Genomic DNA, 26569 nt, shown 5'->3' with positions numbered 1-26569 from the left:
TCTTTTTTCTATTACTTTTTCCTAAAGTTTCATAATATGACTCATTAGTTTAATATCCCTATAGTTTGCACAATTTCATACATCTCCCTTGTTCTTATATAAGGGAACTAGGATACTTATCCTCCATTGATCAGACATTCTTTTCATTTTTAATATCATATTAAATAATTTTATAAGTCATTCAATACCTTCACTACCTTTTTAATTTATTATCAAACGTTGATAATAAACTATGAAAATTTCTCAATGCTTTATTGATAAATAAAATGGAATGAAAACAAAATCTCTTACAGTTGCAACGTACTTTCAATAGTTGAAACAACACAACAAAAGGAGATAAAAAATGACCAATGCAATTCCCTACTAGCATATCCATGTTCTCAGATAATTGTGCGGTTGAGACGGTACTCATCCTCCATTGCAAGACTTGAGGGAGTGATTTTCCTTTTCTCACACCTTGTCTGGTTAATAATCCAATAATGCCACTTTAAACTCACAAATGATAAATATGTAATTTGTTGCTAAAATTCCGAGTATTGGCTGACAAATTGGGAATCCATTGCTGCTCTATTGTACTAAATGGTTTCTACACCATGAGCTGCTGCCTCAAGTTGGTTTAAATTATTGTGAGCCACTAAGAGTTTCTTCGTTGTAAACTAGGGTATGATTCTGACATCATCAAAATAACCAGAGAGGTCCAACCAGTAAAGGGTCGTTGACCTTTCCCTTTTCCTGTCTGTTGGTCATATTGCTCCCATAAAAATCCAGTCTTATGGTAATTGCGAGCAATATTGCTGTCCAGGCAAAGCAACAAGTGCAGTGAGACAGATAATTCCATCGACAACAATAAAAAAAAAGAGTTATCTGAGTAGCTACCTTATCAAGTTTGATCTCAGATCTTGGTATAGTGTTCCAGCAGTAACTTTGAATGGTCCATCTTCTGCAAAACGATGCATTAAAGCAGCTGGACATCATCATAAATTAATGTATACAAGTCTCTAGAATTTTATTTCTACCTTGAGAATAATGGTGAAGAGCTGAGAGAATCATGTAGTTCATATTTATCCAAATGGGGCCCCTCCAATAAGGCGGATCATGTTCTGTGTTCCTTTTCATGTACAGCGAGCTACATAAAGTGAAAAACATCAGCAATTGATTCTCTAAAGCTCAAAGTCTAGCAGCTTTACAGAAAAATGGAATGCATGACCTACACCATAAACAGCATCACAAAATTACAACATTCTTAAATCATTAGATGCGAACAAAAATTATAGAAACATGAAAGTAGAATACAGAAACCATATTGATCTTAGAAACAAGCAGGGAATAAAAAATCCCAATGAAACCTCATGGCTGAGCAATCAGTAACAATAGAATGTCTGTCAAAGAATCTAAAACCCTGAGTGTATACATGCCATTAAATCAGTCACCTTGTTCTAGAAAGTGAACGTAATCCATATTCTGTCCACAAGGTTGAGCGATTAGAAATTAAACGAAGTTGCTTTTCAAGGACCGGTGATTCCTATCCAAGCAAAGGAGATGAACAGGTCAGTTGGAACCCCAAAAAGACCACAGCAAAAAAGGAAGCAAAGACAATTGAGGGACAAATGTTTTAAAGATGAACAAAGGGGGTGTCAAATGACTGACAGGTGGGATGATCCCCATCATGAAAGGGAAAAGGCTGACGTAACCAAGATGTGGAACCAATTTCAACTGAGGCTTCTCCAATGTTTCGCGAATGAGTTCCTTTTGCACAGTGCCCTGATTTCTTTCATGCCACCTCAACCGAACCTACATTACATGGAAAAAATAATATTAGCAAAGAACAACTATTTAGCAACATCGTTGCAGATCAATAAGTAGGAAAACCTAAACCATAGCACATGAAGCTGGCCAGAGCATGTAAAAGAAGCAACAAGATACTAATTAGTAACAATCAAAGACAGAGTGATAGATTTGACTATTAAGGACCAAGTCAAGTGACAAAAGAAAACCAATCGGCTTAGCTTATGTTTACACACAAGGACATAAGAGACTAAAGAAACAAGCTAGAGGAAAATATTATCAAGAAGTTGAAATGCTCAAAGAAAAAAAGTAACTGAATCAGAACAAAAGTACCCTTAAGACTAACTAGATATACCAAAATCCACTTGACTTTAAATTTGAAAACAGGAGTTAAGAAACTGCATCTGCCCATCCTCAATCATGATTACCCACTACCCAGCATGCTTATGAATTTAGGTGGCTGACACATCATTTTTGGGTCATCAGAACTAGGTAAACAAGGGTTTAAGACATCAGTACAAGGAAAGGCAATACTTAAATATACATTTACTAATAGACAATATCAGAATCAAGATATGGAATAAGATTAAATTCCATTATTGATTCTGAATTTAATTAATACTTGATGTTTTACAATAAACTTAGCACACGACTATGGAATCAGGGTAAAGTGTAATTCAAGGTTGATTTGACTTGAATTAGACTCAAACAGGATCTACTATCTATAAGGTGAACGGGACTCAATTTAAGTTGAACCAAATAAATGGTTATTTGAACTGTGTATCATAGTTTCATATCTCATTCCACGTTGAGAACCAAAATTGAAATCAAGTGGGTAAGAAAATGTTTTATATTGTATAATGAGTTTTTCTTTATGTGGAATTGTGAATTGGATAGATTAATTACTATACTTTATTGAATATATGTCAACCATATTTATTAATATAAACATTATAAAATATTTTTAAAATTTTTGGTCGCGTGTACCCTTGCATACTGTATATGCGCCTTTTAGAGTCTTGGTAAACAACATAGAGAATAATTTCTCTATTTGATTTCTAGATAGCAATTTTATGATATCAGAAACTATGAACAATAAGACGTTCATATGTGACTAGTTCATAGATGGATTGCTGGTGACTAAATAGAAAAATTTCAACTTAAAATTTAATGTTGAATAACCAAATCATGCATTTCTTTTCCATTTTAGTAGGCTATCTACCATACTTATCCTTTAATATTGTACCATTTTGTATATACTGCAAATTTTTACTTAACATATTTTCTTCATTATTCCCAGTGCCAAACACCCATGATGCAATTTGATAACAAAAAATTCATTATGCAATTTGAAATCACCAAGGAAAGAGTTCATAGGGAAAACTATTATACCTTCTCAGTATGATATCCAAAATCATAATATGCTCCTGAGACATCATCCAAGTGCATCTGTCGATATAGAACCATGAACAAAAAGAGTACATTAAAATGAAAAATCAAAAGATAGTGTATTTATTCTTGTTACACAATATAGCAAAGTAAATAGATGATTAAAATATAAATAATTATTGGGGATATCTCCCTTTTAGTTGAAAAGTGTATATATAACTAAAATTCACTGAAACATGGAAAGAAGTAAACAACATTTAAAATACATCTGTTGTGAGAACAGAAAAAGCTACCAGAATGACCAACTGAAGTATAGTGACCATCTTCAACAGATTATTAGAAATTTTAAAATATCAAATTTGTAATAACTATTTACATAAACCTCTTCATGTGTCAGTAAAATTAGCAAGAGCAAAGATAATGCAATTGGAATTCATCATCTAAATTTTGAGATTGATTGATATGCCATACTAAAAGATTAGCACTAAAATTAATTAGTGTTTGTAATATTTCTCTCCTTTCAGATGCCATATGTTCAATTACCTTAATTTACATATCCATGTATATTTTCAGACAAAGCTATTTCAGAGTTAACAAATGTATGAACATTAATTACACAAGATTTAAAAATAGTCTTTCGTGAACATAGTAAACCTGTTCACAAACAAAAGAAAGCCACACCTGATTAAGTTTCTCAAAGTCTGAAAGTTGCTTCACCATTGTGTGGTAATCCTGCAAATTTACTGGAAAGTTTATTTTACTATAGAGTATAGATTAATGATATAGATATAAATCTAATTCAATACCTCCGTGACATCATTTTCCATTTTGAGAAGTTCTGCAATTGAATGCATGCAATCTGCAGAGAGAAGCATCCAGCATCTTAGATCTAGGTGACGTTCTTCATCAGTTGGATGGGATGCACGAGGATAATCATCCAATCCAGAAGTCAATGTCTGCAAATTAAAACGTTATATAAAAATTAATCAAGCTAAAAAAAAACCTGAAATACAAAATTATTTTCTGTTCAGATGTGCTGGCTTATGGGTTATCCCAAAAGGTTAACCAGCCTGATATGATAGCAAAAAAACTACCAATTTTAGGCATTATGATCTCTGAGTTATTGAACAAATCAAATGCAGTATTTAGTTTCTGATAAGCAAAGGCATGGCATTCATGCTAGAGAACAAGTCATAAAGTATATATCTTTAATTAGCTGTCACTTATTCTAATGACGAAATCATTGCAAAAAATGTGATAGAGACAAAAGAAGCTGTGAATGTTAACTATGAGTAACAGCTTTCTATGACAAGGTTGTCAGGATCAAAATCATACCATGGAATGTGAAGAGGTTCATATGATAAAAGCATAAGATCATAAGATACTACCTTTTTATTAAAATAGTTTAGACCTATATTTAACTCCGCCCATGATGACCGGTCATGGCCGGTTCCAAGCCCGGATAAAGGAGGAGGGTTGCGTTAGGTTGCCAGCCAGCGTCAAACTATGGCAAATATTTCATGAATGAATCCATTAAACTATTGTGCTAATGCTAGGTTGTTCTCCGGAAGGAACGCGTTGCAGGGTCCGACTGTAACGTCTCGGCAAGGACCGCTACATCTCCAAAACTCGGGTGTAGTGATAAATATGCAAGAGTTCGCGTTACAGGGTCCGACTGTAACGTCTCAGCAAGGACCGCTACATCTCCATGAGAACTTGGGTGTAGTGTTAAATAGGCAAGAGTTCTCACACCATAGGTTAGATAAGAACAAATATGATAGGAAAACTAATAATCTAATATTTGGAACTTGGAACATAGGAACTCTCACTGGTAAATCAATGGAGGTAGTAGATATGATGATTAGGAGAAAAATTAATATTTTGTGTGTACAAGAGACAAAATGGACAGGTGAGAAGGCAAAGATGATAGAGAACACGGGTTTTAAGTTATGGTACACTGGAAAGAGTAAAACAAGAAATGGAGTGGGCATTATTGTAGATAGTTTGTTAAAGGATAAAGTTGTAGGAGTAGTTAGAAAAGGGGATAGAATTATAGCCCTTAAGATAATAGTGGCGAAAGAAACTATGAACATAATTAGCGTATATGCACCACAAGTAGGATTAGATGAAGCTACCAAATCAAGGTTTTGGGAGGACTTAGATGAAATATTACAAAATATTTCACCAAATGAAAGGATTTTAATAGGAGGTGATCTAAATGGACATGTCGGAGTGAAAAATGAGGAATATGAGAGAGTACATGGGAGTTATGGGTTTGGAACGAGGAATGAGGAAGGGAAAACTATATTAGATTTTACGATAGCATATGACCTTATATTAGCTAATACGTTTTTTAAGAAAAGAGAAGAACACTTATTCACATTCAAAAGTGGGAATAATAAATCGCAAATTGCCTTTCTTATGGTTAGGAAGAAGGATAGAAAGATTTGTAAAGATTGCAAAGTCATCCCTGGAGAAAGCTTAACTACCCAACATAGGGTAGTAGTGTTGGATATTTTAAACATAGATAGAAAGAAAATATATACAATTCCTAGAATTAAGTGGTGGAAGTTAAAGGATGGGAAGCAACATATATTTAAGGAGAAGGTAGAAGTACAAGCATTAGGTGAAATATACGATGACTCTAATACAACATGGGATAAGATGATATCAAAGTTGAAAATAGTAGCTAAGAGTGTCCTCGGTGAGTCAAAGGGGCATGCACCGCTAAGTAAAGAATCTTGGTGGTGGAATGAGAAAGTACAAGAGAAAGTGAAGGAAAAACGAATAGCTTATAAGGAATTATATATTTGTAAGAATGAGGAAAACTTAAAAAAATATACAATAGCCAAGAAAGAAGCTAAGAAAGTGGTGAGTGAAGCAAAAAATGAAACTTTTGAACGGTTATATCAAAAATTGGATACAAAAGAAGGGGAAAGAGACATTTATAGAATAGCTAAAGTGAGAGAAAGAAAAACAAGAGATCTTAGCCAAATAAAATGTATTAAAGATGAATGTAATAGGGTATTAGTAAGCGATGGAGAAATAAAAGAGCGGTGGAAGAGGTATTTTCATCAACTTTTTAATGAAGGTTTAGGAGACCAACTTAACTTGGGTAATTTAATTAGGTCAAATGAGCATAGAAATTTTAATTTTTATCGTAGAATTCAAACTTCAGAAGTAAAACAAACTTTAAATGAGATGCACAATGGAAAAGCCGTTGGACCAGATGATATTTCGATAGAGGTATGGAAGTGCTTAGGGAAACAAGGTATTGAATGACTTACAAAATTATTTAACATGATATTAAAAACGAAAAAATGTCGATCAATGGAGGATAAGTACTCTGGTTCCCTTATATAGAATAAGGGAGACGTACAAAATTGTGCAAACTATAGGGTATTAAACTAATGAGTCATACTATGAAACTTTGGGAAAAAGATTAAGGAAGGAGACAACAGTGACAGAAAATCAATTTGGGTTCATGCTTGGAAGGTCGACAATAGAAGCTATACATCTTCTTAGACAATTAATTGAAAAATATCGGGAGCAAAAACAAGATCTACACATGGTATTCATTGACTTAGAAAAAGCGTATGATAGAGTCCCAAGAGAAATTATATGGCGAATTTTAGAAAAGAGAGGTGTTAGCGTAACATATATTGAACTAATTAAGGATATGTATGAGGATGTAACGACCAGAGTAAAGACTTCAGGCGGAGTAACTGAAGCATTTCCAATAAAGATAGGGTTACATCAAGGATCAACTCTAAGTCCCTATCTTTTTACACTAATTATGGACGAACTCACTGCGCACATTCAAGACACAGTACCGTGGTGCATGTTGTTTGCAGATGATATTATTTTGGTAGATGAGACACGTGAAGGAGTAAATGCTAAGCTAGAATCTTGGAAGGAAACACTAGAAGGGAAAGGTTTTAAGGTTAGTAGATTAAAGACAGAATATATGGAATTTAAGTTTAGCAATATTAGAAGTAATGAAACAATTGTTAAGATAGGAGAGGACGAGTTGCTTGGAACCGAGCGATTTAAATATTTAGGATCATTTTTACAAAATGATGGAGGGATTGAGAGAAATGTCTTACATAGAATACAAGCAGGATGGGTGAAATGGAGGGGAGCGTCGAGTGTTGTTCTACCTCTTAAACTTAAAGGTAAGTTCTATAAAACCGCAGTTAGACCTGCTATGTTATATGGAGCTGAATGTTGGGCTATGACTCGAGCACACGAGCAGAAGATGAGAGTTGCAGAGATGAGAATGTTAAGGTGGATGTGTGGACATACGAAAAGGACAAAATAAGAAATGAGAGCATTAGAGAGAAAGTCGGAGTTGCATCTATTGAGGAAAAACTCCGAGAGACACATTTAAGATGGTACGGACATGTACTTAGACGACCAATAAATGCTCCAGTTAGGCGATGTGAAACTATGATAAACATGCATATCAAACGAGGAAGAGGAAGACCAAAAAAGACTTGGTTAGCAACAATAAAACAAGATAAAATTTATTTAAATATAGATGATGATATAATAGGAGATAGAGCTCAATGGCGTAAAAGGATTCATACAGCCGACCCCACCTAGTGGGAAAAGGCTTGGTTGTTGTTGTTGTTGTTGTAGTTTAGACCTATATTTGACTTTTATTATATATATATATATATATATAGTATTAATGTAAACATTTTAAGCGCTATCATTATGATATCATGAAGCACAAATAAAATTATTCAGATAGTAAAATAGTAGACATAAAAGAAATACAACTTATTATATATAATATAACAATAGTTATAAGATGGATGATAATGGCAATATTTAAAAAGGTTTTGTTACTTGGGATTTAGAAAGAACATTATACAATTGAAAATTTTCTCAAATGATATAAAACAAACAAAATATTTGCAATAATAAATATCAATTTTTAAAATGCCTAATTGTATTTACATGTATTTTGTCAAACCATCTATCTAGTAATGATTGTTGGAACTGAGATCCTATGCAGGAACATTAAGCAAACATAGGATTAGATTGTAGGTTGATAAGATCCTGGCTCAATTGACATCCTACTTGGGATCTAGATCGTTTAGGTTAATTTAGATTGGAGGACCGTAAAATCCAAGATCCCAGATGCAATCTTGACTATGATGATCCATAGTTGTTTTTTCATTCCAACTGGTTGTTCACAAAAATTTTAAATAGAGAACGTCAAATGATCTTCCAAGCCAAGTCTTCATGAATTTCCTCCAAAGGTCCATGACCTTATTCACTCTGAACCAATATTCCCTCAAGTTGAAATCCAGTAGCATTACATATCTGGACAATATGATGTGGTAAAATAAAAATCTTGGCAATGACATTTTAAATCTCAGAAGAATATGATACATATGCAAGTAAAATGACCGAAGGTTATTTAAGACTGAGAATATATTGACCACATCTTGTTAAGTTTACTAGAACTTCATTTTACTATTCTGACAATAATAATTGGAAGTAGACACTATCATGGTTTAAAATCTCGACCCATGCTGAGGTTTCGGTCCTAGACCGGAACGATATAGTTTCGGTATCGTATCGCACTATGCCGATATAGTTTCAGTATTTTTTAAATATATAATATATTAATTTAAAATAAAATATTTAACATAAATATTTTAAATATAAAAATAATCTGAAAATAAATATGAAAATAGATAGATAAATAAATAAAAAATTTATTATATTTTTATAGAATTAAAATAAATTAATTAGATAATTTTATTAGAGTTTAATAAAGCCTCTATATAGTATCTTTATCATAACTAGAAATTGATTAAAATAATTTACCTAAATTTTAATAGAAAAAACACCCACCTGCGCGCAAGAAAGTCGCGGCCGCAGGTTCGTGTGATTCCAGCACGGCCGCAGGGGTCGGGCGACCCCCCCCCCCCCTAGGGTGCGACACCTCTCTGTTGCCCCGGGGCCTAGTACCAGGATCGTGTCGGTGCCGGTCAACGAGCAGAACGAGATGTTTCACCCGTTTCGGCACGGTATTTTAATCCCTGGACACTATATCTTAATTCTTCCATGGAACCATTTATAGTCCAATTCAAAAGTGTTATTTATCTACATAATTTTTTATATTAAGATTTGGAATTCATTCTGGAACTCGATTTTTATATCAGTATATTATTTTGATTCTTTAATGGTTAATAATGCACGTGCAAGTCACGTTGAAACGAGTTCAAATAAATAATCTAATTAAATGCCAAATGCTATACATGAAAACGAAGAAGCAAGGAACCAAACCTTTGGGTTTAATTCTTTAGTTGTTGCATTATCTCTTCCATGCCAGTAAAACGTGTTTACATCATTTCCTGTGAACCATTGTAATTAAGACAACAATACGTCATGCAAAAGCCCCAAAATCACATAAAGCATGCGTTCCAAATGGATGAAATATATTAAAACTTTTTATACTTTAAGCAAAATGCACTGAACATCGTTGAGGAGTTTCACTTCTATTTATTAAAGTAGTTAAAATAAGACAGATAATTGAGTAGAAGAAAGTGTTACTAAATTTAAGGTGCAGAGCAAAAAAGCCAACCAATCTCATAAGAACTTTTAGTTAGCCATTTAGCATCACTCACGTATAAGTGTAGTGCAAATTCCATGAGAATTCTATGGGCTAATCTACATTTTGCACAAGTACAATATTGATTGATTGATATAGAGCAAGAACACACAAAAAGTTATGTATGCATGCACACTAAATACTTTAAATGAGAATGTTGACACTGTCATACAAAAAGCAATATATACACAGATATGCACATACACGAGTAAGCCCAGTACATAATCCTAGTGTCTAGCTGCAAAACTCATCAAGCTAAACATCTCGTCAAACATCCTTGAATGAGATGTGGCAATATAAAAAAAAAAAAAAATAGGCAACCACTAAACATAGAGGTTACACAGGCTCTAAACACTTTGCAAGAAAAGGTGAAACATGTGCTCAAATTTTAATAAAAAACACTAAATATGATGTATTTATATATTCAACGTTGAACTTTTAAGGAACTGATTGCCTATATTAGTTCCATCATACATGAAAGAATAACCACATTGCAATCAAACAGGTAAGCCTATTGCAAATAGGATAGAGATAATTAGTCATCACCAAGTGGAAATTAAGGAGTGACCCAACAATGTTGAAGGTTAAGGAACTCATCACCTAAATTAATTCCATCATATATATTTTCAATGTTGAATTCTTAAGGAACTCATTGCCTATATTAGTTCCATCATATAAAAATGAATAACCACATTGCAACAAAACAGGTGAACATATTGCAAATAATATAAAGAAAATCAGTTGTCTCCAAGTGGGCAATTAATCAGTGACCCAACAACTTTATATTGAAAAAACTAATAGTTTGATCCCAATATTTACTATGAGTCCACAGCTATGAACTTAGAAATGGGTATCAGTATATAGCTTGCTAGAACTCTTGAGCAGCTATGGTCTTCATGACCATGATTACAACTTAAAAGTTTGAACAGCACTTGGTGTTATTTTTTTTAGAATCAGAATGCTACACATGAGAACAGAAAAAGGTTTTAGTTACAGTTTACTCAAAATAAAAACTCACCAGATTGTGTACTATTGAACCATTGGAACCATGCATTCAAGCGGACATAGGCTCTCTTGAGGAAATCAGTGATCTCATCGGTTTCCTGAGGTGAAAATTTACTTGACCGTATGCCATTTAGTAAGTCTGTTAGAAGATTGTTTGCAATCAAACACCCACTTATAAATGTTTTAACAGAAAGAACAGTTTGCACAAACACAGATTTATTTTTCCTGTCAAATCAGGCAAATAACCACATCTGCAGAAACAATTCTCATGGACATATACAATTCCCCCAGTTAAAGTTACATGTCACACACACACACACTCAATGTATGCATATCCACGGGAAACAGCTATAATTATCTCAGAAAATAGCATATAAATGAAACTGAAACATCTATAGAATAATTATGAACCGTAACAACAGTATGGAGGATGCTTCAATCAAATCATACCAAATATCTATATATATAAATTGTTTTTTAAAAAAAATAGAATGGAAAAAGTCTCATTCACACCTTTTTGGCCCAAAAAAAAAAGTTCCACATAAATTTGTGGAGAACATTGAACAGAGAAGCAGCTAATCAGCAATGATCACTTGTAAATAGAATGGAAAAAGTCTCATTCACACCTTTCTTTCTCTTGCAACAAGGAAACATTGGGGGTTCTCCGTTGGATCCCATGGCGGCATTGCTTCCCCTGATGGTAGCTCTCAACTGCCTCAAGGGCCCCTTGTTGGAGCAGAAGGCCCTTGTTGGCACTGCCACCATCAAGTATGTCACTGTCACCCTTGCCAACACCCAAATCAAGTCAGTTAATCATCTTGCACTTCCTCTCCTTGCTACCTAGCCCCCCCGCCCAGCACTGCCTCTCCTCTCATCAGCCATCCTCTTTCATGCCTCTTCTGAACATTTGTCAACTCCACCTCGCCGTCAATTTTAGTGTCCACCTCATCCATGTTGACACCAGCAGCAAGACAAGGAGGTAGTTGACACCATAATGGAACTCTTCCTTCGCCTCCTCCATATTGAACCCACTTCCTCTGCCACTCAGCCTCCAGCAGTTAATTAAAATCATTATGCCACTGTGGCGCAGAATGTGACAATGTCATCACCTTGTGCTTGGAATCATTGGTGGGTTAGTGCCAGACCATTACCTGACTTCCAGCAGGGGCATTTAGGTCTTTTCACATAGTTAGACTTCCTGTTCCCGTCAGCGTAAATGAGAAGGTGTTTGACTTTCTTTTCATTACACATTCAGTTTTTTCCATATAAAATGCCAGACACTAATCACAACAAAACAAAAAGCACAGTTAACAAGAAGATTACCCAGAGAAAACTGAAAGACTTATCACTATCAGCATGGTCAGAAAGAATTTTTGACCTTGATTAGGCCAATATGGCTAGGTAGAGATAGAGCTACTAAAAAATTGACCATTTTCACAGTAATATCTCTGACAACTAAGATCAATTTAACCCAAGTTATTGGTGAAAATGGTGTGCCAATTGCAAGCGCCACACTCACAAGAAAAGCAGAGAAACAAAGAAGAGGAGAGAATGATGGAAGAAGAATTACAGAAGAGAAATTGCCATGTCCCTATCATTACATGTTACTAAATGCCACAACCCTTGTCATCTTGGCAATGAGAGTATGAAGAGGATATGGCAGAAGGATGAGAGCGTAAGAAACTTTATTAGAGATGACAAAAGAATGACCTTTCTTGGTTTGACAAATGATACTAGCCTGCAACAGATATAAAATAGCACTCTGAAGATTGAGCATGATCATCATCATGCAATACCACATGTTTGGTTGACGAGAGTTAGGACCATGTACAGTATTGACTTTAATCGCATTGGAAATTTATACGATAGTCAAATAAGTATCAGATATTCATAGAAGCAAATCAGAAACAAGCATAAAGCATTCCTGCATCCTTGACTCTGATTTAGCATACCTCTGAATAAATTTACTCTTTGTACAATATATAAGCAATGTATTTACAAAACAATATGCTAATTTATCACGCAATGCAAGCAAAACACGAATCTCGCAAGCACTTTGAACTGACCATGCTTAATATATTTCACAAATAGTTTCATTTATGGAGCTCCAAAAAGATGAGTTGAAATCTGAGACAGCAAGCTGTGATTGTATTTGTTAGAAGATGAAAATCCATGAGTAGATCTTTATTTCAATATCTGTTTTGAAACTTAGTCATTTTTTAAGTTGGTCAAAATCTTGGTATGTGAATGAATATTGTGAACTTTGGCTAAACATACATGCCTCCACAAGCAAGGACAACAAATTGAAGGCAATTTAATCATCAACACAATTTTATAAGCACACAGCATAAATTCAAAAACAATACATTTTTCAATTAGTAGGTAGGCAATATATGTATAGGTAAAGTTACTGCACCTCTTATAACAAGAAATAAAGTTGGTGGATTCCCATTTGTTGAATATTGAAGAACAAATTCCTCAGGTACTTTACTGCAAATATTGAACAAGTTTCATGTGAATAAATTGTCCACAATCTCATATAAATTGCGATTAAATTACCTCAACGCTTCAGCACCTAAAATCTGCTCACGAGGAATCCATCCATCAGCATTAATGAGATCCAACCAATGCCCAATGATGTCCATGGATAAATCAGCATCCCAACGCCTATTAACATTAACATGATACATATTTCAAGAAAAGTACATCAGATCATAAATGAGCCTAATTCCAGATGCTAGAATTTTATTCAATAGAAATTTAACAGCTGAGCTGCTAGACTCTGCGAAAATAATCATAGTATATGACAAACCCGATGATCATTTGATGGAAGCCTTCATCCCAAAGAAAACCTCTTGGAAAGAATGATCTACTAGGAACAGCTGTAAAAAGTGCAGCTGGCCAATAAGAAATAAACTTATCCCCATTCTTTTGCTGCCAAAGAGATCAAATATAACATTCTTACTATACTTTCTACCAAAGGTTAATCATAATAACATAATACAACTTCAGGGATCAAATATAACATGCTTGCATGCTTAGTGCTCATAATCAAAGGTCAATTTCTATCTTGAGCAGAATGATTTGATACAATAAATCTAACAGAAAATATGGCATGTTTATAATATAAAAGTCCTTTCATGTGAACACCATAATCTAATTAGCAAGGATTAATGGTGACTAATCTATTTAGGATTTAGGAGATAAATGGGCAAAAAAAATATCACAAATGTAGGTGATAAAAGATTCATATACATCTCAGAGTATATGACACAAATTTTCAAAAGATAAATAAAGTAAATCAAACGAGACAATAAAATAGCAAGCTTATATGGAAGAATTATAAAATAAAATAAAATTTTCAATGATTTGACATATATTCCCACTGTCTATCACACCTCTAAGTTTGATGATCATAAAAGCTATGGTTGATAAATAGAAAGAGAGAATGTGCAGCAGGTTAAAAATCTTTGAAACTTAACAAACCTTACACTTACAGTGTAACCTTCAGGTAAGGCAATCTTTGACTGACCATAGAAGTAGCCAATTCCTCCAAGCAGATTTCCTAAGGCTGCCCTACCAACAGCCATCAGTTCAGAATCAACCTGAATTAAGTTAAGAAGTCAAATAGTGTTCCATGTCAATCCATTTTCCATCTTCAATGCTTATGTTTCCATGGAAACTGTGGTGCAGACATACCATAAGATGTATACTATAAACAACTTATGCTGTTAAACAATTCTGCCTAGATAGTCTGCAATAAGCATGTAAATAGAAGTGCACTTATTGATATAGAAGCCTATGTTTCTCCGAAGCAAGGTTCAAAGTAGCACTCTATAATGGAGTTTCAAAGCTTGGCCCATACAGTACTATTCCAGTGTGATGTCATGCCAGAACTCAGCATGCTATGAAATGCTCAAAACATGTCAATATGATGTCAAGCTGATTTCACTCTTCTAATTCCCTTCACTTTGCATGGTTATTTTCAAAAATATTAATATAGAAAAAAGTGAGACTTTGAAGAAACAATTTATAAAAAAAAAGGAACAATAAACATCTGAGACAGATTTGCCAAGAAAATTTCAGTTTTCTCAGTTTGGATTTTCCCTAAACGACACATCATACTTTCTTTTTGCCAAAATAAAATACTTTTTCTCACCACATAGTCCAAAATATCCCATGGTTTGGCAAACGAAAATCTCTTTTTCTTATCTAATTATTTCAATAGCAAAAATTTGTTGAAAAAAAAGGATATAGCAGTGAATTTGTAGGAGTGAGATTATACCAAAGCATAATTAATTTAAAATTGACCACAAAAGAATTTTTCCCAAGTCCTAAATGACCAAAATTTGTTATTTTGGCAAAAAAAAATCTAGACTTCCTAGGAGTCCTAAACGGATTGTTCACATGTTTTAAGTTGATAATAACTTTGTCATGGCCTAAATCATAGAATTTTGACTAGAAAATCATGCTAAAAACTTCTCAATAGTCTCTAATAGAGTGTTTGGATTTTTTTTGTCGAAAACAGATGGCCAAAAATCAAAAGAACATCCCTTTTTATTGGAATCGTCAAAAGAGTGCTCCTTTTTCATTTATCATCAAAACAGCACTCATCCCACCTTAACACATCTTCATTTCCAAAAATACCCTTACTTTTAGCGTTATTGTAGTAAGATCATAGCTTCAATTGTTAGCACGTTCCTTATTCAGGCACGAATTAATTATATATCTACTGCTTTAAACTTAGATGCAATATATCACTAATCTAAACTTTACAAAGTACCAAAGAATCAATTTAATCATTAACTATGCACAAAGGTGCTGTCTTGGTAATTTTTTACTTTTTATAAGTAAATTCAAGTTCAACATCCTCAAACATTGAAATATGCAAACAAATAATACTTTTACAGTGAAATGATTAGGGGAAAAAGGAACAATTAGGGAAATCTAGCAAATCAAGAAAGGACTAGCATATAGAGAGTTTTAAATTGTCCTGACTGTGCTATTTATAGCGAGAGATAGATAAAGATATTGTCAATCAGATAAAGAGCAGTCAGTTGAATTGGAGAGAAACATCTAGAATCTTCTGTGTTCATTGTGTGCCCTTTAGATTATTTTTTTTTTTAAATTGAAGTATGATCAACCACTTATGCTGTTACTGAAAAAGATAATATAACAAATATAGCTGGGGAACAATTATGTTTAATAAAACTTATTCATGTAAAATTTCTACTTTCAGTTTGCCGATTTCGTAAGACAAAACAAGGTCGTTGAAAATTGAAAAATAAAAAACAAATACTTAACATATCATTCACCTCTATAAAATTTAAATATGTCAAAGAAATCAATGTTAAATATTTGTTTTATTATCCTTTCAACCTTCAAATTTTTATTTTCTTAAAAACAACAAAGAAAATAGAAAAATTCTCAACCCCAACAATAAGGAACAGAGGAAGACAAAAGAAAACTTTAATTGGGAGGCGGTGCACTCAGATTCCCCGCTGATTAAGCGGTTGTTGCATATTCGTGACCTTATCCTACGGCTACTCGGATTCCCAGCATGTTCTATGCAAAGGTTGGCAGATTGGTCTGAGCAGGACAGAGGTGTGGCTAGGGCTTATGACATTTTTAGGCATCCCAGTCCTAAGAAGCCTTGGGTGAGGAAGTGTGGAAGCTCTACATCCAGCCTAATCATGAAATTACACTTTGGATGATGGGCGACTTCCAACCAAAGACAAATTGGACTACATGGAGGATCAGTGTTGTGTCTTTTGTAGGCAGGAAATGGAGTCACACTTGTTTTTTTGGATGCTCTCCTGTAGTGATTTTATGGCGAAGGGTCAAAGAGTAACTATATATGAGGCAGGAGATGTCTACCTACCGACAAATGCTACGAGTCTTTGGGCATGTCTTCAAAGGAGGACGTCTCTTGACTAAAGCCTAACACCTTGAGATGTCGACTTTGATACACTTTGTATAGAGATCTAAGAACACTTGCATCTTTGATGAGGGACTGTTGGAGAGTGAGAAAATCTTTAGAAATGTACAAATCCATATTTACCGGACTTTGGGAGTGTTTTTTGATCTAACATTATGTTAGACATAAGACGCTACTAATTTCTAGTTTCGTACGGTCTTGCTTTGATATATATTTTTTACTTATCCAAAAAAAACTCTAATTAACATAATCAAAAAATAATTAAAATTGATTTAAAAGCTTAGCTGTAATTACTGATATAAGCTTTCATAGATTTCACTGGAAGGATAGAGTTAATGAAATTGACCAAAGTAGCTGGGATTGACATAACATGTTATTCTTTTTTTCTGTTAACAAAAATCTGTACTTCAAAGCTTATGATACATATAAATAATTATGGTAACACCAAAAGGTATAAGAAATTTTACTACTGTGATCTTAAGTGGGCTGTGTGTTGCACTCAAACATAAAACATATGCAAGTAATTTGAAAGGAATCTAAAATGGAGAATCAATATGATCTAAAGTGCATTGTGCACGAACAACAAGCGTAAATGCTGAAATATTGTGGAATGGTAAGTAATCGGAAAGGAAGCTAAAATGGGTAATCAACTACACAAGATTGCGTGTAGAAAAAAAAATCAAATGAACATACCTTATCCTTCAGTTTAAAATATCTAAGATACTTGTCTTCAAATTCCTTTTGCTTCTCATCTAGACGAGTAGACAATATGTCTCCTGATGGAAAGAATTAACAAGAACTTCTTTCAAAGAAAATGACATTGGTGGGAAAACTGCAGCATAAAGTAGGAATTGTCTGTTGCTAAATTATTAAAAAAATACAGAAATAATAATAGACAACAGAAAAGCTCTTACACTGAAAAATCCATTGTTGTTGGTGACAAATGGATACATTATATTCCATTTTCATAGTATAACCTTTCTCAATTTTAAGGGGCAGTCTCAAGAAAAAGTTCTTGCTTCATTTTGCTGACATTAAGGAACATTATACGAAAATGATTTTAAAAAAGTTCACATTGACTCCAGTAACTCATCAAGATGTTTTGTGATTTAAATATTGTTCTTTCAATCTATCAATATCAAGTCCTGGTCATAGCTATGGTCAACAGAATATGGTTGGATCAGTTGAGAATGTGCTATCAGGAATGTTAATTTTTTTTCCTTTTTTCTGAGGGGAGGTGGGACAATCATACCTGTAAGACTGTGGAGACGTTGATCTACCAAAGAGCCTTCCATATTAGTTCCAGATACAAAAGCAATATCTAGTTTTGCAGGAAGAACAGTTGAAATCTGGAAGGAAATACAATAAGTTTTGAAAGAAAACAATAACCAAATAACTAAAATCATGAGGAAGATTTTCTATAGATAAAAGAATATTGACTCAACAAACATAACACAAACTTTCTTTTAAATCGGGAATTCATCTATGCCAGTGTTTAGATAAAACCATATTATCGACAATATCCAGAGAATATACCCATTAGATAGATTAAACAGTGAAATTACTCGAGTATGAAGCACCGAAAGAAGACATGAGGATATTGAGGCCAGATAAAGAAGCCACAATAAGATCTAAAATAGTAGTCCAATTCACATTATGAACAAGGTGATTATTAGTAATTATGTGCAGTCCAAGTCTTATGCATTATGATATTTTAAGCATTTATAATCACCATACCATGTCTTGTAACAAACATTCACAAGTTTTCTTCAGAACATTTAGAAAGCAAAGGAAAATTATTACATCATTAGTATGCCAGATATCTAACTCCAAAATTTGAGCATCTAGCATAGCTTCTCAATATCTAGAAGTTGTGAGCAGAGAATCTCAGATGTCCTTGAATAAAATAAAATAAGACTGAGAAGTCACATCTAATATGTGTCACAGGAGTGGGTATCTAATATAATCATGTTGCATCGTGACATTAACACTGATCCAAAGTTTAATGTACATGCTTCAGAATTACAGTTACCTTAGTCATCACAGTCAAAGCATTATCAGTCCTTTTCCAGAATTCCAACAAGAGAAACTGAAATTTTCAATATAGACTCTTAACTATTAATACCTGAATAACAACTACATTTGAAGATTCTTCAATTGTGTCAGATAGCTGAAGTTCCCCAGTTCTTCTTGCCTTGAGTACAAGCCAGCAATCAAGAAAAAGTTTTAATTAACATTCATGCAATCTTAGCCTTAGAAAAAGAAGGGAAAGCTGAAGGGAAGACGATTACCAAACAAGGACATGTCCTTATCTCAATATATTTTACATCACTGCTAAAAGAGGAAACTTACTTGAAATGCGAGAGTACCCTGAACGAGTTCTGTCAAATTGTGCATATGATGGGTTCTGAACCCAGAAAAATGAGTATCCACATGTCTCTGCAAAGCACATGCAAAAACCATTAGGTCAGAATAACATAATTTTTATACTATAAATTGGCAAGAAGAAACTCTTCACCTAATAGATTTGTATATGTGGTTTAAGAGAAATACCTAAACTTGCTATTTTAAAAGACTCTGATGTATCCTTCTACTTCATAAAAAAAAAAAATTGAATGACTGCATGTGTACTAAAAAAATCCTTTTTAAAAAAAAAATACAAAAGTGAAGTGCCTAAACATTTTTAAATACCCAAAATTATATTTATCTCTAGCTATTATTAGTTTCAGAGATAACTTCTAAGACTAAGGGCCGGGACATGTTTTATTTTTTATTTTAAATTTTAAAGGTTATTTTTTATTTTTTAAATAGGTATTTCCTTTTCCCTATTAAATTTTTCATTCTTAATTTTTTCTCTTTTATTCATTAATTTTTTTCTTCCTTATTAATTTTTTCCTACTTTTATTCATTATTTTTTTCTCCATCAAAATAAATAAAGAGAAAAAAAAATACCTCTTAAGGTAAATAAAGAAAAAAAAAATCTCTTAACCTCTTTAAAGATTATAATCCTTTTCCCTTCTTAGATAAAAAAATTAAATATAATATAATTTCTAACTCTATAAAATTATATCTCAAATATAACTTAATAATATACATCTATAACGAACAAATATTAATAAAAATATTTTTAATTAATATATTTTATATCCAAAAAAAAAAAGTATCAAAACCATATCGGCATGACAAAATACGGAACCGAAACCGTATCATTTCGGTCATATACTGAAACTTAGGCACATGTCAAAATTTTAAACCTGGGTGCTATTGGACTATACTTATGGGCCCAATCAAAAACTAGGTCTACACTAGCTGAGTATTGTCCACATGACCAAAAGTGGTGTCAAATCAGGACCTATAGCTTTGCTCCTATAGATACAAGATATCTTGTAAAAAAATATAACTTTGAAACTCTTTCCAAGGGTCTTTGATCAAGGTTACTTTTATTGTGAAAAAAAAAAAAAAATCCTCTCGATCAAGACATAAATTGTAAGCACTTCTTTGCCTCAACCGATGCAGGATCTTTCCATCAAACTTTGCCAAGTCCCTTGACAGTTTAAATAGCACTTGGCAAAAGAACTAATTTCTGGATTTAAGCTCCTGACTAAATCAAACTTATTGCAACTATATATTTAGCGAAAACATTAAAATTGGATAATCTAATGTAAACATGGAATGTATACTTATAAAGTAAGTTCAGTTCATTTGTTACAAATATAAGATGAAATGTGACCTATCAAGTAAAAGAACAAAGTAAAATAGTGGATTTAGAACTTCAACATGAGAAGGTATACAAGGCCTATACTAACATCTGAGAATGACCAAAAAAGTGCAGTATGATACCACCATGACAAGTCTTAAAAAAAGATGCATCAGGTTATGTTATTCAGAATCTACTGAGGTCTATACCTGGGAATCTAAATGCAGTTCCCAACCTCCAATATCATTGCGTGTTCCAAATGCCAGTAGGGTGGCATCACGTGTTTCAAATAGCTGCTTCTTTACATTTAAAGAATTTCCTTCCTCATCAGCAATATAAAAGAAAAGGTGTGTAGTCTCTTCATTGCCCTCATGTACAATTGATCTGTAAACGAACCGAATGGGAAATTGATCATACCACAAGATTGGAAGAATCCATAAATCTAAAAAGCATGATACTTAGAGATGTAATAAAGTTCAATGTTTGATAAAATTAACTGGAAGAATGACCAAAATTACTTTGCATTCTGTAGATCCAATCTGACAGCCCAGTCACCTCCAAAGCCACTTCCTTCCTTCTTCTCCTTTAAGAAACTAGTTGTGAATGATAATCCATGATCGACAATTAATTGACGACCATAGCTCCTACCATTGTGATCTTTCCATCCATATGTGCTTAGATCATCAGAATCTTGGCAAACATGGCGAAGAAAGTACTGACCATTTCGCATGCTTATCCACATTAGTCCAGCAATTAGTGACTGTGGAGTTCTGCAGAGACAGCAACAGATCACTCCCAAACAAATGCTTATAAAAATATTACTTGGCTTTCTTTCTTTAAAGGAAATCTACATGTAAATCATAGAATATATTTAAGTAACATTCAACTTTAAAAAAGTCACAAATTAAGAAAGAAAAATTATAAAGATTTGTAGTGTTTAGGGTTCAGGTATGAAAGTAGCTAGTGCACTGAGAGATTTCACAAAATCCTTACTCCTTAGAAATATTCCAACTTTATTGCTGACATCTCAAAAGAGAGCATAAAATTTTTAATTACAAAGTAAGTCCAAATGCACGATTACTCAACCCTACTTGCAGTGGTTCCAATCAGGTGCCAAGCTATTCAAGAAATATGTTAGCATCTTCTATTGATTTATTGGGGAATAAACAACCACAAAAGGAAGTAACCTTGCTCGTATTCCGAAATAGACATGGGGCCGGTATGTGCCCCAGTACAGGCTTTCCTTATGCTCTCCTTGAAACTGCAACCATTCCAAATATTTTAAAATACATCTTTTTTCCTTTTTTTCAGATGATTATCACTGAACTTAAGACAAATTCTCATAGATGATAACCTCAAATTCTCATAGATGACAACCTAACCTGGGCAAGATCCATCATCTTAGAGGCCTGCAAAGGGGTGACAACCCTCCTCAACCTCATCAAAGCCGGAGACTCGTGCCAAGACTCCCAATGATGATTAGAAATCAACAAAAATACAGAAATGAAAGCCAGGAACCCAAACCCTAACCATAGAAGGGTTTTGAGGCTGACGTCCATAAGACGGATGGGGCCATGATCGCGGCTCCGAACCTTTCTCACCGCATCCACAGGGCGGGAGTCGCGGTGGGATTTTCCGTCACTGGCATCTATAGTCGGCGGCCGCCCCCGGTTGCGGGCCGTCCGTCGACTACCTCCGCTCATGGCCGTCTCCGTCGACACTCGCGACGAATTGATCGACTTGTCAGAAGCGCTGAGATGGATACGAATCAATACAAATCCTTAGTTGACTTGACTTGTTAGAGAATTTTACCAAAACATACCTTCAGATTTAGTATATCTCAAAATACATCTCAAATTGATTATTAATTAACTTTCCCTATGGACAGATGTGCATAGAAAAATCGCTTTTACGGAACCCAATAAGTTTGTAAAATTATCAAATTACGTTGGTTAATTTGAAAATGACGAAATTATATATGCTATACTGATTTTCCCCTGTTATTAGTTGAATCAATTTTTTTATTATTCGAGCCATTTATTTTTGTTCATGAGCCGATTTCAATTAAAATTAATTGATCAATCGATTTCAATTAAAATTGATTGATCAATCAACTTCAGAATCGGGAGATTTCAGAATTATATGAAATTAGTTTCTATGTTCATCTACTTATCTCGATCATATTCATATCCTCAAACATCAATTTGATCCGATATATTGAGAGCAATGAATTTGTGAACATAAAAATGAATTCTGAAAATTAATTCATGTTCAAAAAATCACTGCTCTCAATATATTAGGTGAAATTGATATTTGAGGGTATAAATATAATCGTGAGAACTAGATGAACATATAGAAATTGATTTCATATCAATCAAAGATCGTTTGTCCATCAAATAATTTTTCCCAAAATAAATATTTAAAAATCGATTTGATTGAAAAAAAACTCAATCTAATCGATTTCCAAAAATTCATCATGAACAGTACTATTTTAAAAAAAAAAATTGATTCATGTTGAAACGAATACTATACTCAACATATTATGTCAAATTAATATTTAAGAGTATTTATATAATCAAGAGAATTAAATTAACACATAGAGACATAATTTCATATTATTCCGAGGTCTTTAGGTCAATCAAACGATTTTGGACAATTTTAGCCAAAAGCGACTAATGGACAGGCTGATGGACCTAGAAACCTCGGAATAATATGAAATCAATTTCTATGTGTTTATCTAGGTTTTCTGATTATATTGATATCCTCAAATATCAATTTGACTAGATATATTGAGAGCAATAATTTTTTGAACCTAAAAATATATTCAAAAAACTAATTCATGTTCAAAAAAATTATTATTCTCAATATATTGGATTAAATCGATATTTGAAGACATAGATATAATCAAGAGAACTAGACGAACACAATGAACCTAGTTTCACTTCATTTTGAGTTCTCTAGGTCCATCAATCGATTTTGATCAAATGAACCTAAAATTAATTGATGGACATAGAAAGCTCGGAATGAAGTGAAATCATTGTGGCAAAAGGCAAATACGTTTGCCCCCAACCCCCCCCCCCCCTCCCCGCCAACCCGTCTCAAGGCCAACACGGAGGAAGTAAATCACGGGCGGGGAATGAAGTAAATTCATGTCCTATGAGTTGTTCTAATTCTTATAATTATATTCATATTCTTAAACATCAATTTGACATAATATATTGAAAGCAATGATTTTTTTAATATGAATTAATTTTTCGAACATATATATGATAAAAAAAAAAATCATTGCTCTCAATATATAGATCAAATTAATGTTTGAAGGTATTTTTATAATTAGGAGAACTAGACGAATACATTGATTTCATGGCATCCGAAGTCTTTAGGTACATCAGCTGTTTTGTCTAAAATCGGTTGATCGATAGATTTTTCGAAAATCGATTTGACTGGAAAATATTCATTCGAATAGATTTCCAAACTATTTGAAAAATCCATTAGAAATCGATTCGGTTGAGTTTTTTTTCCAGTTGAATCGATTTTCAAAAAAATCCATCTATCAGTCCATTTCGACCAAAACTAATTAATGGAGAAATTGATGAACCTAGAGATCTTGGAATGATATGAAGTTTATTCTTATGTGTTTGTCTAGTTTTCTTGATTATATGCATGATCTTAAACATTAATTTGACCTAATATATTGAGAGCAATGATTTTTTGAATACGAATTAGTTTTTCGAACCTATTTTTATGTTCAAAAATCATTGCTCTCAATATATCGAGTAAAATTGATATTTGAAGGCATGAATATAATTAGGATAACTAGATGAACACATAGGAATTGATTTCATATAATTCTGAGATCTCTAGGTTTCGAAATCAGCTAAGCACCTGATTTTGATTGAAACTAGCTGATGGAAGAAAATGGTTCGACTAATAAAAAAAATATGATTCGACTAGGAACAGTAACAAAGATAAAATCGGTATAGTATACATGATTTTATTATTTTCAAACTAACCTAAGTGATTTAATAAAAAATCCTTCGTCACATTAAGCGATATTTCCATTCGATAAAATTCAATTATTGCTAGATTCATCTGTCATTATTTTTAGATTTTGTTTTATTTTTTTAATTTATTACAAAATATATAATCATTTAGCATATTTACTAATACGTAAAGTTTTTTTTTTGTATTTCCTTTTCAATTGCATTATCAATGGAATAGAATAAAGCAACATTGAATACTGGAGATGTGGCGGAAATCAAAACAGTTTATCCTAGCTAATTCGGCCAGCTTGGTTCATCCTATCGAGTCGACTCACTCGGATCGGTCTGAGTTGATCCGGAATGGATTGTTATCCGGTTAAACAAGTGTGAATGAACAAACTATTGACTATACAAACCTATTTGATCAATTCCCATTGTCTTTCGAATTGAAATCAAAATTGGAAAGGCGAACAATCCATTCAACTCATAAGCATCTGTCATTCTAATTTAAGCATAACAAGAGAACAGGTTAAGCAAACTAGAGCTCATTAACATTGCGGCTCCTCCTGTCCTTGAAACTCAGACTCTGCACCAAGCTTGACAAGCAACGCTGCTTCGGCTTCATTTTTTTAGCTTTCTGATGACTTGAATCTTTATGATCTGGAGAATTAATGTCATCTTGGCATGGCTGTCCATTGACTTTCAACTTGTGATTGGCATCGTTTTGTTTGATTTCCAGTTCATCTAGTTGACTCTCCTGAAGAAGTTCAGCAAGACTTCTTTTCCCATAAGTCGGAGGCTCAGAGATAACTTCAGGAAAACTAGTAGGGGAGAAGATGTTGCCCGGTTGATTTCTGGAACTGGAAGGAACGAAATCTAAATATGACAGGAAAGAGAAATCTTCAAAATTGGTAAGAAAGTTGAAATAAAAAGTATAATCTGAGACTTATATGTGATCTTACAACCTCCATTGACACTGACAAAATCATCTTCACAATCTGAATCTACTAACCATGTCTGTGAATCAAAGAAGGTCTCATCCTTTGTACCTAATAAATATGCAATGAATCAGCACATTAGAACACATTTCTATCTGTTGGAAGTACATTAAACGCATTGTCTCTTCCTAGTCAAAGTGGCGGTCCCATAGATGAATCAGATTCAAAAGAGCAACCACCAGCAGAGCATTAAGGAATCATAAAATAAAGGTAATTTTGAAATTTGATCTACATAAGGAAAAGATACTCAATATGAGCTTACTAAGAAAAGTTCTACTTTTTAACTCCAAAATAAAACTGAAGAACATGTTAACTGTAAAATAGAATTGCATACAAAAAGCATCCAGATGAATAAGCAAAGAAATCAGATAGAGAAACAGGAAGAAATGCAAGGGCAATACCATGGCCGGCGCTCTGTCTCCTGGAGTCCAATTGTTCACTATTGACCACCTTGTCCTCCTCTGAGGATGCAGTCAGGAGCTGCCTTGCCTTGGACACAATTCTCAGCTTCAGTTTCATGAGGGAATGCGAAAACTTGGGGACTTGCAGAATTGTGAGACAGAAAGGAACAAGAAGGAAAGCGCTGACATAAAAAAAGATGCAGTTACAGGGAAACAAAAGCAAGTGTGTGAGGGGTGGTGGGTTTGAAAGAGATAGTGACAAGCAAATTTGCAGAAAGCTTTATGGTTCAATGGGTCCAACTGGAAGAGAAGAAGGGCGGTAGATGTGGTCTTGCATGTGCTGAGAAAGTGGACTTCTTTGCCAATTGTTTCAGCCACATGTGTTCATGTCTACATCACTAAAATAATTCACAAGATATGCTCTGCTAGTTGACGAAGTTTGTACCTGTTCACTGGTTGCATAAATTATTCGTTTTAATGATCATCTTTTTGTTCTACATCCAGATTACGATTAGGAAGCCCCAAAAATTTGAATTCTGATTGTGCTATCATCATTTATGAAAATTATAAACAAGTAGAACGTGCAGATAGAGCAGCTGGACTAGATTCACGATTCCAATGCAATTTATATATCTATAGAGTTGGTGGGGAATGACAATTTATGTATCCCTAGAGAATGATAAATATATATAGCGTAATGAATCACCTATGTACTACAATGAATGATAAATAACATGTTTTC

General features: G+C 33.6%; 2 protein-coding genes across 4 annotated transcripts; both read right to left on the bottom strand.

Moving 5' to 3' along the window:
• Nucleotides 1-226: 226 nt before the first annotated feature.
• On the bottom strand, nucleotides 227-22209 carry LOC122022508 (mannosyl-oligosaccharide glucosidase GCS1-like). Of its 3 annotated transcripts, none has more exons than XM_042580527.1 (22): nucleotides 21828-22209; nucleotides 21633-21706; nucleotides 20964-21215; nucleotides 20655-20829; nucleotides 19101-19187; nucleotides 18874-18942; nucleotides 18001-18097; nucleotides 17442-17524; nucleotides 14308-14415; nucleotides 13623-13744; nucleotides 13370-13477; nucleotides 13227-13300; nucleotides 10824-10949; nucleotides 9481-9548; nucleotides 3981-4130; nucleotides 3856-3906; nucleotides 3178-3234; nucleotides 1648-1791; nucleotides 1431-1522; nucleotides 1017-1126; nucleotides 877-940; nucleotides 227-794 (listed from the first exon to the last, which is right to left on the bottom strand). In XM_042580527.1, the coding sequence occupies exons 1-22, from the start codon at nucleotides 22146-22148 to the stop codon at nucleotides 635-637; spliced, it is 2592 nt and encodes an 863-aa protein (XP_042436461.1). In that variant the 5' UTR covers nucleotides 22149-22209; the 3' UTR covers nucleotides 227-634. The 3 variants fall into 3 exon arrangements, with proteins under 3 accessions (XP_042436461.1, XP_042436462.1, XP_042436463.1); XM_042580528.1 differs by having other exon boundaries at nucleotides 877-937; XM_042580529.1 differs by having other exon boundaries at nucleotides 21800-21951.
• Nucleotides 22210-24906: 2697 nt separating this feature from the next.
• LOC122024970 (uncharacterized protein At3g27210-like) lies at nucleotides 24907-26071 on the bottom strand. The gene is made up of 3 exons (XM_042583711.1): nucleotides 25828-26071; nucleotides 25394-25477; nucleotides 24907-25304 (listed from the first exon to the last, which is right to left on the bottom strand). The coding sequence occupies exons 1-3, from the start codon at nucleotides 25943-25945 to the stop codon at nucleotides 24967-24969; spliced, it is 540 nt and encodes a 179-aa protein (XP_042439645.1). The 5' UTR covers nucleotides 25946-26071; the 3' UTR covers nucleotides 24907-24966.
• Between the last annotated feature and the right edge of the window lie 498 nt (nucleotides 26072-26569).

The sequence above is a fragment of the Zingiber officinale genome, chromosome 9B (assembly GCF_018446385.1).
Source record: "Zingiber officinale cultivar Zhangliang chromosome 9B, Zo_v1.1, whole genome shotgun sequence".
Lineage (NCBI taxonomy): Eukaryota > Viridiplantae > Streptophyta > Magnoliopsida > Zingiberales > Zingiberaceae > Zingiber > Zingiber officinale.
This window is presented reverse-complemented; position numbering and strand designations above follow the sequence as displayed.